General features: G+C 40.2%; 1 protein-coding gene and 1 long non-coding RNA gene across 11 annotated transcripts in view; one reads left to right on the top strand and one right to left on the bottom strand.

Annotated features, from left to right (window-relative positions):
* Positions 1-6048: 6048 nt before the first annotated feature.
* LOC138114539 (uncharacterized) overlaps positions 6049-20245 on the top strand; it is a 29839-nt gene continuing 15642 nt past the window's right edge. The window contains exons 1-5 of one of the 3 annotated variants that reach the window (XR_011152671.1): positions 6049-6137; positions 6245-6364; positions 18540-18681; positions 19113-19207; positions 19329-19488. This is a non-coding gene — a long non-coding RNA (uncharacterized lncRNA). The other 2 variants (XR_011152670.1, XR_011152669.1) reach the window with 2 other exon arrangements.
* TFDP2 (transcription factor Dp-2) overlaps positions 16413-20245 on the bottom strand; it is a 49773-nt gene continuing 45940 nt past the window's right edge. For all 8 annotated transcript variants that reach the window (XM_069024068.1, XM_069024067.1, XM_069024066.1 and 5 more), the window contains 2 exons: positions 18209-18314; positions 16413-17339 (listed from right to left, as the gene is read on the bottom strand). In XM_069024068.1, the coding sequence (XP_068880169.1) occupies positions 17171-17339; positions 18209-18314 (275 nt within the window). In that variant the 3' untranslated portion in view covers positions 16413-17170. The remainder of the gene's footprint in view (positions 17340-18208; positions 18315-20245) is intronic.

Below are 20245 nucleotides of genomic sequence, written 5' to 3' on the forward strand. Positions count from 1 at the left end.
AGATAAGATGGTCCCTTGAGGACAGATGACATGTAGCGCTGACTTGCAATTACTTCCAGCTGGGGATGATGCTGCTTCTAGAACACTGGTAAAGAAAACTCTTTCCTTTTGTACTGAAATGTCTGCTGTAGTAGTTGCCCAGCAGTAGAGAGAAAATTCTTCATGCAAATGAAGAGTAGAAGGAAGAGTTGTAGACTAAAGGAGTTGTGAATCAGTATGGGAACAAAAACAAAAGTGGGGAGGGGGGTATTGGTTTTTTGTATGTTTAATCCCCTGCACCCTGCTTCTTTCTCAGTAGGAGATTTGGAAAGGAAAAATATATTTCTCTTCACCAAGCCCCATTGAATGATTTCCTACAATTTTTTAAATACAGCATTCTCAGGAACGAACCTGGATTTACCCTATTTAAGGATTTTTTTTCTACCTCTCTGTGAAGCTTACTCATCATAACTTTTGGAGAGATTTGAGTTAAATTGAGCTTGAAGCTGAACAAGAACTTTGTATCAGAGGGTACACTTTGGTCTTCTTAAAAGACCAAAAAATGAGATGAGTCTCCTGTGATGGAGAAAGTTATATAATTTAAGGTTTACTGGAAAAATCCCCGATGCTAAGAGTATGTGGGCAGCTCTGAGTATGGATTTCAAAACCTCAGAATACTCAAAGATTTAATCTTAAAGATTTTTGCAATTATTCAGAGCTTTGATGTCCCTGCTAGTGGAAGTGCTAATCATCATCTTGCTAGTTGGACATTTTGTTAATACACCTCAGCATTCACACTAAGTCTACTATCAAATTACTGAAGCCTTTTAATGAATTTATGTTTACAGTTTGTGTTAGTATACCTGGAAACTAGTACTTTTTTTCTTAGAGGAGAATCATTCTGTTAATGTCATCTACATGAAAAATCTTTCATTTAGACAGATTTTTTTTTTTTTTGCATTGTATTAATAGAATATGCAGAGCATAAATGTGTTTAGAAACTACTGTTCAGTTTTGTAGGTCAGATCCAGCTCTGTACCTGTTGAGAATAGAAAAAGCTTCACCTGAAATGGGCAGAACTCTGGTCTACCTTTGCTCCAGGCTGTTACTAACATGGAAATGGCCTGAGGTGATCATGTGTTCTACCCATGTACACTGGGGAAATATAATTATTTCATTTAGTTCAGCCTGTCCTCTGCATCAGTACTGAGTTGTTTTTCTGGTTTGGTATTTATTTCTTTTCTTTTAGGTAATAACACATGGGGTTTCCTTCCACTTTCCTTTTGAAGAACATTGCTTACTGTATTGGAAGCTTTACTTGTGTTAGCTGTGGTGATGGGATAAATCACTGAAGTAACTTTTAGCCTCGGCTGTTTGGCATCACGAATCTTTGTCCTGATGCTTGTTTGGTTACAGATGTTGGGCTACACACCAAAAATAGGACTCTTACCTAAAAGTTACCTATGAATAGTCAGTGTTTCTGTAGAAAAAGATTCCATCATAGAGGCCTCATTTTACATTAGTCTTGCAACAGAAGTTGCCCTTCAGTTAAAACATGTAAAACTGCCATTGTCTTGATAGAATAAGCATTTTAATATAGAAAAATCAGAGCCAGTTCCTTTGTAAGATACTGTCTGCAGGTTTTCTTCCTGTCTTAATGGGAGGAAAAAAAGTCAGAGAAAAGCTAAGTCAAAAATTCAGGTTACTGCAGTTTGAAGTCTGTTAATTTGGTGACTGATTCTTAATGTAGAATCATTAGCAGAGCTATCAGAAAATCATTGACACGAGGGTTACTAGAAGCTTGAATGTCACTTGAATGTAGTTTGGATCAAATAGCTCTTATAATTCATGACAAAAAGTAAGACTTCTTTTGTCTCTTTAAATCTCAGGCAAGCAACTAAGGAAGCCACTAAAGGAAATTTCAAAGTTTTGTTCACTAACATGTACTTAAATTTTTTTATGTGGTGCAACTCTGAACAGTAAGTATTGCATGGAACTGTGGAAGCAGTGCCTCATCTTGATTTTTCATTACCTGAAGGGAATTGCTAAGAATTTAATCTGGATTTGGCAACAATTCCTTTTAGAAACTCATGGTTATCAATGTATTTGGAACAAAAATTTCATATTCAATTTTAGAAAGTTTACTTAGCTCTGTATATTGTGTATTAGAGAGGATGATCTTCTTTTGAATTTGCTTTACAGTTGTATGGAATAAAAATATGTCCTTCCAGTACCTTATGTGACTTGTGAGCATATTGATGCCATTTCTATTTTTCTGACACAAGAGAGCCCCTACAGTGATAACTCCTCCAGGGTTTATTGTCCCTAACGAGGTCTCTCTTAAACCCTCTGTGGCTGCAGATTCTAACTTCAGAAACTGCCACTTCACTCCTAATTACAAGTGGGACAGATGCACTAAACACTATAAATATTTTAATGGCTGTTATTTAGAACCAAATTGTCTTAACATTTTAAGTGTTCTTGTGAATGTGAAAAAACATAATGCATTGGGTGAATTTTAGTGTAAGGAATTGGGTTTTTGCTTAACATGTGACTTTTTTTTTGAATGTGATAGGGCTGCTCTGTCTAGGGGCTAATGCCAAATGACCGAGTCAACTATACCAGAACATTTTTGCCTTTCAACTTTCAGGAGAGGTTAGCACATAATTAGCATAGCATCTGTAATTCTGTAGGTTTCTCTCTAAATTTGTGTTGAGAAGTTGCTTGATTTAAACATTACTTAGAAGTGATAGTAAATTTCAGACCAATTGATTTAAATGTTAGTTTAAAACAAATCCACAGATAAGATTACAAATCTTAATGTGCTCTTGAGAAAAGTTGCAGGAATGGCTCAGCCTTCTTTCAAGAGCAGCTCATTATTTTGTCCTCTAAATTGCATAGTAACTTGTTGGGTATAAGGAAGCTTATTTTTTGAAGCTGATAGCATAGAAAGGTTTGCGCTGAGGTTCAATGTGAGGCATTAACCTACAGGTGAAGCCTGAAATACCTCTTATTTTTATGAGTTATCTTAAAGGACACAAAACCAGAACTCGGTGAATAACAATATTACCGAAAACCTCTTTTGTTTGACAGAGAAAGTAATTAACCCCAAAGCAGGAGTATACCAAAATGCTTGGAGTTTTCAATAGTAGTAATAGCCTCACCTAAAGCTGAGGCATTGCAGGAAAATAGTGAAAAGATCTTTGGGGCACTGTAGTAATAAGGTACAAATTAGACTGAAATGGCAGGGCAAGAATGATAACTGTCTATTAAAGTAACCAGGTAAAGCAGCTGTTGGTGAATAATACTGGATGTCATTTGGCCTTAATAGTTCTGTCTGCATGGGAAAAGTCATGATGGTGTGTATGGTGATTGCTTCAACCATGCTTAAAAGATGCCTTAATAACAGAACCTGGGGAGGGAAAAAACCGAAACCAAACCAAGCTTTCCAGCATTATTCTGAAGATCTACACAGCTCTGTAGATCTTGGACTTCAGTGTAGTTTGCAGGGACAAGTGTCTGCTGGCCCACTCAAACAACTGTGGGCAGGCACCTTAATGAGATTACAAATTTGAAATTTCCACACAGTGAAATGTGTCTGGAGTCCTGTTTCTCATGGGGGAGAAGGAAGAGATAGAGGGATAGTAATCCCAATTTCTTCTTGCTACTTCTCCTGTTTAAGGCTTAGTTCTAATTAATGGTAGGAAAGATTCTGTATGCTGTCTTTCCTTTAGCAGTGTTAGGTCACTCTTAGTAGTGTTAGGTTCACACTTGGTAGTGGAAGTAATAAAAGAGTATCAAAGATTCTCTTTGATAAGACCTTTAGTTCTCAGAGACCTTCCATTTATTGCTGGAGTTTGGGAGGATGTGTAGAAGACACCTTTCTTCTGAACACAGACAGGTGGGACAAAAGAAGAGATCTCTATACTGCTAACGAGGTCATGGTTTATCATCAGTCACACACCAAGCTCTCATTTGAGGTGTTCTTCAGGAAACTGCAGCCTAGAAGGGCCAAGAAAGAGCACGCAGGTCAGTGCATATGTAACAGCTTACTGACTTCACCATTTGATCACCTTTTTGAAATAACGTGCAGTCTCCAGCTAAAAATAATACATATGATGATTGAGCTGGATGCTCCTAATGGCTTGACAAATACCTTGAAAATTAAAGTCTGCTTGTCACTTGTATTTTAGTGGATCCATGTGTTTGTCTAAAAACTTGTGCTTCCTGCTGCAGTGTCACACTGTCAAGCAGAAAGCTGCTGCAGTGGATCTTGTGTTTCCAAGTGCCCCAATGTGTTAAAGTAGGTCAGAAATTGCATAAGATGCCATTACTGGAAACTGCTGTAGGCTGACTTGCATATGAAAACTCAGCAGTGCAACTAGCAAATGCACTCTGACAAAGAGAAATGCAGCCATGGCTTAAAACATGACAAGAGAGCTCTCTGAAATCTCCCTAGGATATGAATGGCTGTTGGAATCGTGAGATGTCTTTGCCCATTCAGTTCATGTTCCTGCTATCTGCTGAGCCAGAGCTGCCTGCCTGGCTTGTCAGGGGGCTCACATTGTTCTTGTCTGCAGGGAGATCAGGCACATGGCTTCTTAACTCCTTCTACATCGCAAAAACCATGTTCTATGTTCCCCTGCTTGCCAAGCTCCTTGAGAGCAAACATACACAGTGCACAGTACACTGCCAGTCACGTAAAGGCAAGAATCTGTAGTAGCTCTTCCACTGACTGAGTGGTTGCTGGTGATTAGTAAGGGCCAGTGGGAATGTGGGGTAAGTGCACAAGTCTCTGCAGTTTCTGCTGTTTAACACCAACAAGCCCAGGGAGCACTGAGCAGGCTACAGCGTGTGCATTTTCCCTCTTCCATAGCGCTGTTTCAGAATGCTTCAGCACATTCCTGGATATCCAATTAATGCAGTATTTTACCTTCTTTATAGAGTTACAAAAACGTCAATGGAGAAGGAAAAAAAAATTCTGAAAGTACCTTCATCACTCCTCAAGGTGCCTGCTTGTTCTGCTGTGTGTGCCTCCTATGCCCATGAAACCAGACCCACTTGGTTACGAAGGTCTCTTAGCTCACTCTCTTCCATGCCCTTGTACTTCACTACATTTTCCCTTCAGGTTTTGTATCTTTTAAGAATTTGAACGTTGGAAAAGACAGTCTCCTGTTGGGGTTTTTTTGCTACTGGTACTTTCATACAATCTTTTCTAACATAAATTTAACCAGTTGAATAGAAACAAGAAAACTCCCAGTCGAGGGGATTATATCCATTAATAATCAGAGTGGGGTATATTTGGCTGCAATTATCTTTTAAAATTATTATAATATTTTTAAATTATCTTTTAGTTCAGTGTATTTTTTTAACTGTGAATGGTTCATTAGTCAGAAAATATACTGCTTGGTGATGCATTTTTCCAAAGGTTTGAAATATGGGTACTCCTCCATGAAATGAATGAGTTTTCAGTTATTTCTGAAAAATCTTCAGCAGCCAGGACTGCTTTATTTCCTGGAATTGTTGCATCTCTGGTGGTATATGTGCCCACCTTGCAAATCACCCATTTCCAATAGATAAATAGATGGGTCAATATCAACCATCTCAGGAACACACACACAGCTGTACAGTTACATGGGCTGGAAGGGTCTACAGTTAATGTACAAACCTCAGCATGTCTCTGCCAGTGCAGCAGCTTCTGCTCCTCATTTTGCTGCTCAAGGGCCAACAAACAGTGGTCTGATAAATGCTCTGATATAGTTGACTCAGTCATTTGGCATTGGCCCCTAGACAGAGCAGCCCTATCACATTCAATCTTAATTTAATAGACTTAATATATTGCCTGATGACAGAAAACAGTAGGTAGAAGCTTGGCAGAACATGAAATAAAGGTTTGTAAGCCTAGATAGAATGTTTAGAACTTGGCTTTAGTCATGCTAATGAGATGATGAGAAAATATCAAAGGTTAGAAGGTTTGAAAGTAATAACAATAAAAACCTGGGCTTTCCCCTGGCTTACATCAGCCTGGGCAACCTGACTGCAAATAGCCAGCAGCTGTGTTAACCTACATCTCACACGAAGTTATCAGCAACAGTCACAGCAGCTTTTCCTACAATTTGGTTAATTTAGTATTAGTAATACTTGATGACTTTGTTATGGTAATGTGGAAGTGTTACCTTAGTGTTAAGATGCTCTGCTGACTCCAAACTCGTCAGAAATCAGGGATGTTTATAACAAGGCGGATTTAGCAGCTGTGTGTCCCCAGGTTCTCGGTGCGCCAGACCCCGCGGAGCTCGGAGCCACTCTCGGACCTGCGGCCGTTACCGCTGAGGGCAGGGGGCGAGCCCGGGCCCCTCACGGGGACGGAGCGGCGGGCGGAGCGCAGGTACCGCGGGCAGGGCTCGGACAGGACAGGGGCAGCCGTCCGTGCAGGGTCGGCGGCGGAGCGGGTGCCGTGCCCGGTGGTACCGGAGCCAAACGCCGCCGGCCCGCCTGGGCTCGGCCCCGCGGGCGCTGGGGCGCGTTCCGGCCCGTGCGTATCCCTGGAGCCGGGGAGGGGAAGGCGCTCAGCGCGGGGCCCGCTCCGGAGCGGGGAGGGCGTGCGGAGCCTGTGCGGGGCGGTGGCGGGGCGAGAGCGCAGGGGGGGCTTTGCTGGGCAATGAGTGCGGAAAGCGGCACAGGCTGGGCCATTGCCGGGAGCCGAGCGGTCCGGGGAGCGCAGGTGTCCCTAGCGCTCACAGGGGCAGACGTGGGAACTTGGCAAATACAGGCCGGGTCCTCAAGGCCGGGATGCAGTTTCCTGGAAAGGAGAGCAAATATGGGTGTTCTGGTCAGAGGCTGTCATTCCAAAACAGTAAATTTAAAGCACAAGAACTGCCTCTTAACAAAATACATGAACATGCAAACACTCCTTTTTCTGATGCTTAACTAAGGTGTGACCTTAAGAACATGCTGGCAGTTGTGGAAGCTTCACGAGTTTATTTTTTTACACCCCGCTTAAAAAATAACTCTTACCTTTACCACAGAGCAGCGTGGGCGTGGTGTGGGCAGTCAGCGTGGGTGAGCTGGGCTGTCTGTGGTGCGTTCACACCCTACCTTTCCTTGCAGGAACTTGTTCTCCATGCACTCAGCCCAGTCCTGTTACTGGGAGCTCTGCTTGCTGTTTTAATTTCACTCATCAAAGCCAGAGGCTTAAATTGTGCACAGGCCAATGGTAGGACATTTTCGTGAGGTTTACTCATTTAAAATGTCTTTTAACTTCTAAATGTGCCAAGACACTTATGTCCTTGTGGTGCTTATTTATTAAAAATAACTATCTTGCTTATGCCAGCAGCTGCTGTAAAATGCAGTCTGCTGCCTTCTACATAATATGGCATTAAATGGAACTTTTGTTATTTAATATGTGAAAAATAATGTTCAGTTAATGGTGGCAGACTAATTGAATGTAATATTTGTATGTAATATTGTTATTGCTGCATAACCTGGACTTTAATATGAAGATGATGAAAACTTGGGTTAACACAGGTTACTTGAACCAAGGGAGAGTATTGGCTGTGTGGTTTCATGAATTGTATGAGAATGGTGCTTGGATAATTTTACCATTTTGTAGCTCTGTTTGCTGCCTTATGCTGGAAGAAGACAAACCCTTCTGTTTGCTTACTTCTTCCTTTTGATGTCATCTCATTGTTGCAGGTTTTTATATCACTTCCTGCACAATTTTGCCTGGGACAATGGTTTTCAGTTTTTTAATGGGTCTGTGAGTTCTCTGGGTGGCTGGTGAGGGATTCTTGAAATGTTACAAAACCGAGCCTGCGGTGAGTTGTCCAGGGGCAGCTGTAAGAACCAGTAGGCAGCAGTGCCTTCAACAATTTGGGATTTTCAGTCTGACAGACTTGATTTAACCTTTGTGACAGATGGGAAGTTCTGTGACATAGATAGGAACAGTTTCTTCTGTTTTGTTACCCCTGGACTGTGGTTTCAGCAAGTTCCAGTGACATTAGGTTTTTCAGCCTTTTGAATGTTTTCCAGTCAGAGGCCCGGAAAAGGAATTCAGTATTATGTAGGACCCCCGGAGCAGCCGGGTCCCTCCCCGGCAGGCGAAGGACGGGCACTGCAGCACAGCTCAGCCCCCTTCAGGAGCAACCTACACGGATCACACGCACTCAGGGGCAGCACTCGTGACATGGCACTCGGACAATGAAGTATTGTTCACATTTATCTCCTGTCCTACACTTGGGGTTGAGACAGAGTTTAATGAATAATAAACCTACAGAAATTTGGGGGTTTTCTGGTTTTCCTGAATGTTTTCAGATATTTTTGCTTTCTAACAGAATGTGTGGAATTCAAAAAGATACAGTTTTAGAGACTTACTTTTAACCAAGGACAATATTTGTTGTTGTCTTAATGTTTCCATTATTAGCACAGAGCACCGTAATCCTACAGCAGTTACCATTGCTTGATTCCTTTTTTTAGGAAACATGCAGATTTAGTTATGTGAAGAAAAACATAAACTAGTTTATGTGACAATATCTGGTTGGACAGTTAGAGAAACTCTAACCAAAAGTATTTGTAATTTCAGAGAGCATTATCATGCAGACTTCTTAGAGATCCATGCTGAGTACTTCTTTCTTAGAACAGATGAAATGGGCTTTTATGCTTTCACATTTTCTTGGTTGCTTTGTTGGGTTCTTGGGGAGGAGATCCCCAGCTGAAAACAGCACAAAGAACTAAGGATTCTTTAGAGGAGAGTATTTATTCCAATCAGGTTCACCATCAGCTTAATGTTTCAGAATCATTCTGATAGCAACTTATGGAGCACTGACACAAAAGAAGGTAAGGATTTTTAGACTTTTTAAACAAGCATAAATAAGCCCTAAATATCTTTATTGCTGATATAAAGACTATACCCTCTCATTTCTGCAGTCGTGTTTCTTGCCCATGGAAAACACATTGCAAGAGTTTTTAGCTGGTTGTTAGCCAAATCTGTTAGTGAAAATGCCTTCCCAAATATGCCATTGCATTTTAGATTAAAGGGGTTTGTGGTAGAGTTTCTATTTATTACACAAGAATGAACTCACAGTTTTGCAAGTCTTCTGCTATTGTCTTTAACCTCTTCTTTTAGCTGGTTTGAGATTAAAAATAGTGAGTCATGGGTCTTCTGTGCACATGGGGAAAAGCAAGCACCGTGACATTACTTGGTGTTTTTGTATTTGGCAGAGTTGGAAAACCAACACAGAGGATGAAGAGGGACTGCATCTAATGCTGCCTAAATTCTTATCATGTGGATTCTTGCTACCAAAATAGAAGGAAGGGGTTTGGAAGGATATATGTTTAGAATCTATAGGTGTTTGAAGGGTGTTCAACAGGATAGAGGATCTAGCATGAAACAGAGGGAACACACCCTGTTTCTGGGGCCTTCTCTAAGGTATAGGTTAGGTGTGTATCTTGAATGGATAGGAATGATAATATCCCTAAACATTTTGTGAGTTATCAAAATGTAACCATTTCAGAAGCCCAGCATCTCTCCCTGGACAATGACATAAGAAGTTTTTCTGAATGATCAGCCAATGAGGATGCCATTGCTAGACTGTGATATTTTCAATAACCAAAGGATGCAATATTTCCTATGTAAAGTAGGGCAGTTCATTTTTTTCCTAACGAGGTGTACATACTGGCAGTGGTAAAAGACAAGCTCCGTCCTGTTGCCTTGAAATGCTTTTATTCAGTTCTTCTACAGTTAAGGTTTACATTCCAGTCCACGGAAAACTGGATGTTCTTCTCCAAAGCATAGACAGCTTTCACCTCAGTCAGACTGTCTGCTCCCCACCCCCATTTGCAATGTACAATTCCCACTTGCAGCATTTTCAGTAAACATGGGATCAATTGAGTGTACAGAAAAAGCTTCTATAAAATTTCCATTAAAAAAATAACAAGTTTTTATTTACAAAGTGTTTGCTACTACAAAGTAATATTTCCTATTGGTTCAAATATACTATTTGCTAATGCCAGTGTTCCTATTAGGAAAGTAAAACTTTGTATATGCACTTTTCTGTATACATTTGTCAGTGTTTAAAGCACATAAAATACTACCACATTCTTTTTTACACTACTCCTAGCCATGTGCAATGTGGTAGTAGAAATTAACACTATTTGATCAGAACAAAAAATCAACATAGCTTAATAGCAGACTTTCTGCAAAAATAAAACTTTAGTCTATAATTTATAGGTATTTGGAAAGAAAGAAATCTATGGAGAATTCAAAAATATGCAGCAAATGAAGATGAATGGGAAGCTTGGACTGTCCTGAAGATAAAAGAGTTTAGCACAAGAAAAGGGAGAAAAATTTCCACTAAAGTGTTTGTGTGATGCTTTGTGCCAATACACATGTTGGGAGAGCAAGATAAGTAGATTAAAAAAATTAATTAAAACTTCAAATCCCATATAATTAGTATCCTTGTAATTGGATTTGTCTCTTCCCACCCACCATGTTTACAAACCCTGCTTTGAGTTCAGCATTGGAGGTAATAAAATAGCTTTGTCCATGACTGGCCTTGTTCTTAAAAAAAAAAAAAGTTTTATTTAATTTAAAAGTTAATGGGCTTTTAAGTGGTTTCTACATTTTAAATATAAAAAGGAAGTGTCTCTACAATTACTTCCATGTAGAATATAGTGGATATTAAAAAGTGCTACTGTAAGGGGGGATGGAGGGCCACACGTGACTTTTCTACCCCTTGCTGCATGTTGTAGCACCTTCAGAACATGGGCTGATGGCACATGAGCATTCACTCATTACCCAGGACTCATCTACTGCCAGATGATTCCCCAGGTGCCAACAAACATGTCCTGGTGTAGAACTCTGCCTGTGTTTGCTGGCCAGTTACTCTTGATGCCATGTAGGATATGCAAACACAAAGGCTGTGCCTTGGTCCCAGGGCATGAACGAGGACAGACTCACATCCTACTTCTTACAGGTTTGTTCGGAGTAGGATTAATTTTTTTACAGTAGGTGCTTGTGAGATACAGTGTCATAACATTTGCATTATGCTTCTCTGAAGTATTTTTCATGTATACAGCGTGGCCTTTAAGACAAGGGAATGTGCCAAAAACTTGTATGATGGATTGTGATTCAGCTTGTGTTTTCCTGGGGAAGTTCTGGGAGAATCCCTGCATTAGTACAACCAAATGTACTAATTGTTAAAGTTACAATAGTAATTTAACAACCCACTGAAACGCCTGGAGACTGATTTTGTGGACTTCACCTTTTCTGATCATTTTAACTTTTGTGGCCATTCAGAGTAGTTGTATATGATTGTAAAACGTCAGCAGGAAGGGCTGTGGATATGTGGTGTTTTCTTCCTCTCTGGCTGCCTGGCTCATGCAGCTGGGCAGCACAAGAACCAGGCAGTGTGAGAACGAGTGTTTCACTCAGCCTGCAGAAGGAGAATGGGCTAAAGCCAACTCACCAGTAAAGACTCATTTTGTCTTGGAAAAAGTTTCTGCGTAGATGAGTTTGATCTGCATCTACAGCTGGATTTAAATTTGACATTGCTGTATCCTGCTATCCCATGGTGTCCATATATCTAAAGTACCTATGCCTGGAGAGTGTTGAGTACTTAAGAATGGCATTTAGAGAAGTCAGATCTAAGTAACTGCACTTGTTCTAGCCAGTACAGAAGACTAAGTAGAGATGCGAGTTTGGGCTACTGGGAGGTTCCTGTATCTGCTTGGAATTATCATGGCCCTGTTATAGATACTGACCTGACCCAGGTCAGTCTGCTCTTCCCCTTAGATAAATGTAGAAGTATTTATTTGCTCCATGTTGTTCCTAAGCAGGAGGCTTTCCTTTGGGATTTGGATGCTTAGATCTCAGATGTTACTTCTGCCCAATTCTGGGAAAGGATTTTTGGTGTCCTGCAGTTTAGGTGGATATCCTAAATGTTGGATTCTAGGGTACTGTCAAAAATATGGAAGCAGAAAGAAAACAAGTTTGGTTTTGGCTGATCTCTGGGGTAGCCAGGCAAGGTAGTATTAAAAGTGGAGAGTGACTGTACAATCTCTGAAGAGCTGTGACAAACAGCCCCTTCAATTGTTACTGTCAGACTGCTTTAATGAGCATTCCCACCCCTCGCTGTCAGTGCCAGCTGGGGAGAGATCCATAGATGCCACCTCAGGCAATCAGACTGAAAGAGCTGGGAGGTTCTTGTACATGCAGCTCTACAGTGACTTGAAAGGATGGTAATCCTTTGCAGATGGAATGAAGAACTGGGAATAACACTGGTTAAGAGTATTTTTTTGGCAATATACAGGATCAGGGGGAGAAGAGTTACTCACAGCCTCTTAAAAACACTCACTAGACAAAATTTTAACAGCTAAACAGGAAAGAGATAATCTGATTTGGGAACTTTTAAGTCTAAGGAATGAGTTTCAGGAAGTTTTATGGTATGAGGATTGGGTTCTGTGAACACCTGCCAGCAGAAAATTAAGTACTTAAAGCTGTTCACATGCTCAGGTAGGTGTGTGATGTCCACAAATTAACAAATGATTCATTGGTGTACTGCTTGCAGAGGCCAGAATTCAACAAGTGGCACATTTTAAAGAACAAAACCTCCATAAACAGGTCCTTGGCCTCTCTCTCCCCTGTTCATCACTAATGCTGCAAGAGGTACCACTTCCCAGTGCTGACAGCTGAGACACCTTTAGCCACAAAATAGACCAGACCTCCAAGTGACCCAACTGCAGCAGAAGGATGTCACCCCAAAGTATGGCTATTACTAGAATTTTTTAAGTCACAAATTAAAAGTGATTTAAATTTAGTAGTCTTCCCCCAGCTCATTATATCTGGTTATTTAATATCATCATGTTCCTGAGAGATTCTTGGCAATGAAAAGATATAAATGAGGTGGCTCAGGCAGAAGATAGCTTGTTTTAGTTTGTTTTCTCTAGACCATGCCCTGTGGTACTGGCTTTGTTTTTAAATGAATCCAAACCCCAAACATCTTTAACTCACTAAAAGGAAAGTCTTTACAATCAACTGCCTGGATTATTTTCAGCTGAAAACGGCCAGTTACTACAGAAAGGAGTATTACCCAGGGTTCAAATGTGGTTAAGTTTCAGCCATGCTCTTGAATTAAAATGGTGGATTGGTTCAAAAGAAAGAGCACTTGGGCTTTTAAATCTTAACTGTGGAATTCTAAATTCAAGCATCATTTCATGTATGAACATGAACTTGAAGGCCTCATTTTCCTTTAAAAAAACAAAAGGATTAAAATTTGGTTATTAGGCCTTTTTACATAATGTTACTTCAGGCTGACATAGTTGATCAGCAGAAGCCCTTCTGTGGGAATTCTGTATCGTCAGCAATTTCCAGCTACTCAAAAGGATTAGGGGTATTTGCAAGCTGTAGTTTAAAAATTAAAACCCCTTAACCAAAATGGAAACACCTACAGCGTGGCTTGTACTGGGTTTAATGGTGTTAGTTTAAGTCATACTCTCAGTTAAAATGGTCTTAATTGCTTAGATACACACACTTTCCGAGATTAGGTGGATTGTTGGCATTAATTCCAGTGTTGAAATGAGAAGACTGGTGCACTTTAATAAAATTTTAAGTACCAAAATTCACAAACATTATGTCAGATTTCCACATAATAGAAAAATGCTGTCACCCATTTGTATTTTGTCATTTAGTTAGTGGAGCTGACAAGTTTTTCTAAGTCAAATTTAGATCTTTCAAGCACCACAAAGTCAGTCCAGAAATAAAGCTGTTTACTTCACTGTAGCTATAAAAGCATTTACATGCAGCATTATATTGCTTGCAGCCAAGTGCCTTTTGAATGTATAAGTGAGAGTGTTCCAAGACACAGAAACATCACTTAAATTTATCTTAAATGTAAGTTGCATGGAAATTTAAATGTTAAGGTTTCCTTATATGATGTATGATCTAGTACCAGCTGCTGCTTGATTCCTGTCAATAAATGTCAGGGCTATTGCATGAGACAGGAGAAGATGATGGAAGCTGAATAGAAAATGGGAAAACCAGTCTTGGTCATGACCATTTTATTGTGGAAAGTGTCTGCTGCCTCTCAGCAGGAGGGAGGGCCTGTGTGCTGAAGCAGCTGAGCACAAGCACTGCCATGAGCTTAGTGTCAGCTCTGTGGTTTGTTAATATTCTCAACCCCCTTGTTACTCACAACTGCAGCTGCCTTTAGTGAGGTCTTGCATTTACCTGTTTTGGTTTGTGGTTTTTGTGTGTGTGTTTTGTTTCTTTTTTAAATATGGCAGGTAAGATCACCAGGAATGATTGAAAGGCTTGCCTGAGATCATACACAAGTGACTATGGCTGGATAAGGCCCCAGATTCTCCTGGTTCCCAGACTTTAGTGTAGCCACAAGACCACAGTGCTTTAGTTGAACTTCATCCTCAACTGGTACTTGGCACAAAGAAGCCCAAGGAAAGAATTTACTTTTGAAGTCTCTTCTAAATGTTCTAACTTGTTTTGTCCTTTGTATTCAACTAGTCCAGGAAAAATAACTTGTAAAGGCTTGGTTCAACTGTCAAATAAATGTTATGTGCTCCCATATTTTTTATTTTTTATCTTTAAATTTGATAGCTTGATGTTTGCCAGAAAGCAAGCAGCTGTGCAGGCTGCAGCTTTGAAGGGCACAGACATCAATGGAGGAAAGGTATCACTGAAGATCTTCCCCCTGTAAAGCCCACTGACTGCTAATAAAATACATTCCATTTCTGGGCTGGAAGCCTTTTTTTGCCAAGTTCTTATAGTTCAAAGTGCTGCTCTTTAGGAACTGTTTAGTGTTTTGCTGATTTTTCTTTTTACACAAATCTTGAGTGGGAAGTGTGAAGAAAGTGTGAAGTTAAATGCGTCCCTAATGTATTGTTGGGGGGGAGGGAGGTATAACTACTTTGGAAGATATTTCCCTCTTTAAGAATTCCTTAGGATCATGCATATGTAAGTTATCTTTGATCTGCCGTCTCCAATGAAAGCTGACTGACAGGACAGTTTTTGAAAAAGCAGTGAGTTTTTAAGAATGAAAGTGATTATCTGTTTAAATGAAAGGTCATTCATGAAGCTGACAATTCCATAGTAATATGTCTGGAGTACCTGTTCTCTTCTCCCCCCATTTCAAAAGTGAGGCACTTTGCTCAAGTGCACTGACTCTCTCAGCAAGAACATTGTTTTGTATCTGTAAAGCTTTCTTGGTATAGAGGTAGTGTTACAGATTCGGTGGAAGTGAGGGGGTGTAAAGCTCTCAGTCTTTTGTTACCTGTGAGCCATGAGCACAACAGTGGCTTAACAGTCTTGCACTAAGGCTGAATATCATGGTGTTTTTTAGTTTGTGCATTTGCAACTCATTTGTGTAAAACAGATAGCTCAGTCAAGAGTCATACTTACTTACTGGGGCTGCCCTCAGGTACCCCTCACGTGCAGGAGTTTGAACTATCTGTGAAAAGCTTCTGTCTGCATGCTTTAGTTCATAATGTGAACATGCGCATGGTGCTTGTCTGCTCCTCACAGTTTTACCTGTCCTGTGAGCAGCCAGTCCTGTGCTAACTCCTGCACATGGCTAGGCAGCTCTTGAGCTGGAGCTTCATTTTCTCTCTGTAGCTCAGGCTTGGTGCTTCTGGATCTCGCTGGCCTGAATGAGTGCAGGTTTGGCTGTAAAAGAGGATGTGACACGGCCCAGGCTGTGAGAGTAATGCTCCCAGCAGCACAGGGACAGTCTGCTGCCATTGCTCAGGTGAGCAACAGGACAAACTGCCTCACCTCCCAGTGCAGGAACAGAGCCAGGACAGCTGCCTCAGACAGATGAGACACGGGGCAACTACCTACAGACAGTATAAAAACTGAAAAAGATTTACCTAATGAAACAGTTAACTTAGAGACTAGTTAAAGTCCTGGATGCTGGAACACCATGGGAAGAGTACATCTACAGTGTATTTTGGACTGATATTCAAGTTTTGTGTTTTTTAAAAAAGGTGTTTATGATTGGATGTGATGTTAGCTATGGAAAACACGGCCTCCTGCTGCAAGTCTAATGTAACAGTTCACATGGAATACATGTTATGTAACTTGAGCCATAGATTATTTTAAGTGGTTTGATACTATTTTCAAAGGTGCATCAAGGTGAGTGCAACTGAAGCTACTGATAAGAAAGTCTGTCAGAATCCAAGCTGACCAGTATGCAAAACATGAAATGATGTACTGTTGACATTTTATTTATTTTCCCTAAGGGCCTCAGCCTATGACTTTAAAATTTATATGACCTGCCCACCCCAAATTTGAAAAGACTGCCTTGAAAACATGCTGCCTGAGATCCTTAACATGGTAGGAGGCCTTTTTAAAAAAAACAACACATGCTCTAACATCAAAGGGTTTATATAGTTAGAACAGTAAAGGAGAAGCTACACTGAATACACTGTAATCTAGAAATACAATTCTTTAATCTTTTTCTTGAAAAAGGCTGGTGCAGAGAATACTGTTTTTTTCCTGACTGTTTTAATAATGGCTAAGAATAATCACTTATAATAAATTAGGCTGGCAATATAAATGAACATACGAACCTTTTATACTAATGTTACTTTTAGAGTATCTAAAGTGGATTTAAACTATTTCAAGATTCATTTAATCACTTGCAATTTATATTACTTTAAGAATCTTCTATACAGCAAGTTGAACAGAAAAAAAGCAAACATTTGAACAGCCCCTTTTCCCTATAACCACGTTCATACAAGATAGTTTTAAATAACGATTTTGGGGCATTTGTGTGTGCTCTCTCCCCCCCTTTTTTTAAAGGCAGCACAGCCAAAAGACAATGCAAGAATTGGCTTTTACTGACTGACTGACTCTGTTCTCCATCTGAAAAAGACATGGGGAAGACAGAGGTGTGAGTCCCAGAATTGAAAAGATGAACTTAAGGTTTACTTTGCCAAATCTCCAGGGAATTTGTTCTTTTCCTCATTTGTAGTTGATAAAACCCACTTTGCACTGTCTCTGCATGTCACTCTGTGTTCAGTTATAAAATTTTTCAATTTCAGCTATGGATAAACTTGTTTTGAAGCTTCCATTTTGCTTCACTGAACACAGTGCAAACCAAGGCAAGAAACCAATAAAATCCAAATAGGAACTCCCATTAAGAATACTTGAGCAGCATTTTGTATATTCCATTTTCTACTGTCCTCATTCTGGGGAGGAAGAATCCTCATCTTCATCCTCTTCATCTTCCTCGTTGAAGGAGCAGGGTGTCTCCCCCCGGGACGCTGCACTGCTGGACTGCTGACTGCTAGGGGCAAGCAGCTGCCCAGTTGCTAAGGCCACTTCAGCATCCAAACACAACCCTGGATTCTCACTAGCAAAACAACAGAAAGGGTGAAATTTAGAGGGTTTCTCCTGAGGTTTTAAGCTTTTTCTTTTTGGCCTCAGCTCTTCTGTAGTTGAAGAAATGCTATGAACAAGGAAAAATCCCCAAGTGTTACAGTAAACACAGCTATTAGTTAGGAGAGCTGATAAAACATTGGAAGGTTGCATAAAAAAGATTACTGGTTGACTTTTTTTTTTTTTTCATAAACAACTAGTAGAATTGCTTAAGCTGAAGAACAAAAAGAGATATCCATTGCAATATAAAATGAAGCTATTAAATACTATGAGAAAGAGCCTGTTCAAAAAAAATCCCTATTTCCATTTTTTTATGCTACAGGTAAACTCCAAGCAAAGTCTGGCTGTCGAGGTGTATTTTAGATTGGCTTTTTGCACATGGTGCTTTTTTGTTTGGTTGTTGGTTTTTAATTTTAAATTCTTACTAAGTTGTGTGGACTAAACTTCTTTCATGAGAGCTTAAACAGTAGTGCATTTAGACACCAGACATTCTTATGCATTCTTCAGAAATATTACCAGGCTTTTATCCACATGTAATTACCTATTTGTAGTCCATGCCCAGGCAGGAATTTAAGGTTCATCAGGAAAAGGGGCTTGAAACTGATTCTATTCTTAAGAAACACAGGTACAAAATAGGTGGTATGTTCAACATTCAAAGCATGTTGATTTAACCTTACAAATATAATTATCAAGGAAGACATAATTAGAGACTTTTTCACAATCAAAATTAACCATGATAGGAAAATATCTCAATTCCTGCATGCAAATGGTATGAAATAGCAAGGTTACTTAAGTACCACAGGCATATATAACTATCCTTGAATAAAAAATTATTTTATTTACCTTGATTTAGCATTGTAAGTGCCTCCAGCTGCCTCAAAATGGGAAACTGCTTGTGCTGGACTTGAAAGTAACCCTTGGTTTATCCATGAAAATCCCGCAGACATATCTAGAAGAAAGTATAACTATTTATGAGAGTTACTTACATTTTTTCTTACTTTTACAATTTTAAACTTTGCATTCTCTTTGCAGTTAGGATCTCTTCATTTAGTTTAGCAGGTACCAGTAGCTTGAGTTTATACTGTAGATGTGTCCTGTTTAATCAAGATGAAATTATATCCTGTGTTTGTGGATGCACTTAAACCTTGTACTCAGCTTTTCTCTCTGTCTGAAGAAGATTCGCCTGGCTGCTGGCTGTATGCAATCACAGGTATCTGAAATAAGAGTTCTGGAGTCCATGGAAACTTACTGCTACAGCCTGACCCTGTGAAGTGGCCCAAAAGCTCCAAGTGCTTTGGCTGCTACACTCAGTGAAGGTACCAAAGGAATTGTATTTATCTGGGTTTTAGATAGTGCAGTGAAGCCACCCAGGCAGTCTCTGTGTCACTGTGTCACTGTGTGTGTTCTGGTGGCCAAAGGCAGTTTCAGCCTGGTGCTCTCATGGCTGGCTGTGAGGCAGCCTCCTAATCTGCTCTGCCACCAGCCAGAGCTGGGCACCTGCAGAGGACATGCACAGACCATGGCAAAGGGCTGGTGCCAAGAATGGAAGAGAGAGCCTGGTGTACACTGCATGTGAGACGTGTAAGGCACTCTCCTCCCTAGGAATAGGAAATGGTAGGGTTAAGACCATTGAAATGGTCTGGCACTAATGCAGAGTTTCTTGAGGTAGTTTGTTAAAAGCCCCTGGGGGTGGGGGGGTGGGATTACTTACAACCCTCATAGTACTTGTTTTCAAATTCCCTAACAGGTAATGCCTGTCAGTTATTTCCAGTTACACACATTTCTGCCAAGAGAATCAGCAAAATAAGTCCACTGACCCAATTACATTTACAGGATTTTTGGGTACGTGTGTGTTTTTAATTTGCTTCTTAGATAAGGTATTTCTATTGACCTACCCCAATTCCATCTCAACATAAAGTTAACATCAAAACAAAGTTATCAAGACTGTCTATTTCTTTTCCAGGGTACTTGCATGTGGTTCCAGCTGGATGCATTAAACCAGGAGTTAAGAGTCCTTACTGTTAAGTTCTATGCCTAACTCAGGCTCTGTTTTGGACAGCATAGTGGCAGTAAACTGGGACTGTACTACTTATATTTTATCTAAAATTGTTCTATAACAGCAGGTAAGAGGAATAACTGTGTTTGTTACATACACATTGTCATTTGTCCTTCTGTGTTGTCAAGCTTTGGTTGCTTGAGATTTGGCAGTGCTGCCTAACACAGGGACTGTTTTAAGCAGGTTGACACAGCCATGTGAATTGGCTCACCATTTTACATGAGGGGTGGATCCACAGGCTACCTTGGTTTGTGCTGTGGAAAGCTGTTAGCAGCAAGGTATTTAAATGTCATGTTACAAAGCAAGGCTAGCAAGTTCCTGGCAGCAGCCTTTGGAACATGACAGCAAACATTAATAAGTGGCAGTTTTAGAGTGATGTGTGAGGACAGAATAGATGAGAACAGTTAAATGTGGATGGAGCTGGATGTCTTTCATTAAGATTGCACTAAATGCAGGTTTCATGTTACAGAGAACATGTTCTGACAGCTCCCTCCCATCTTTGCAGGAGGAGGCTAAACCATTTTGAACTACTGTGTTGTATTTAGATTAATGGAGGTGTACCATGATGTTGTTTCCTGGTATTTTGAAGGAGTGTACCTGTGTGTACATGTTTAGTATTCCAGAAAAATAACAAGACACTGCTAGTAATCTTGTGGTTTATTAACATTTCTGGATAATAGCTACTTAGTTTTCTTTTTGAAGAGCAAGGTAGAAGTATGGCAGAAAGGTGCTTCATAAATGCATGTCCCTGCCTTGTATTTTCATTGCCTTGTACTTCTAAATTCAGTTTTCTAATGGTCTCTGAGTAGCAAGGGATAAGAAGT

This window comes from Aphelocoma coerulescens, chromosome 9 (assembly GCF_041296385.1).
Source record: "Aphelocoma coerulescens isolate FSJ_1873_10779 chromosome 9, UR_Acoe_1.0, whole genome shotgun sequence".
Lineage (NCBI taxonomy): Eukaryota > Metazoa > Chordata > Aves > Passeriformes > Corvidae > Aphelocoma > Aphelocoma coerulescens.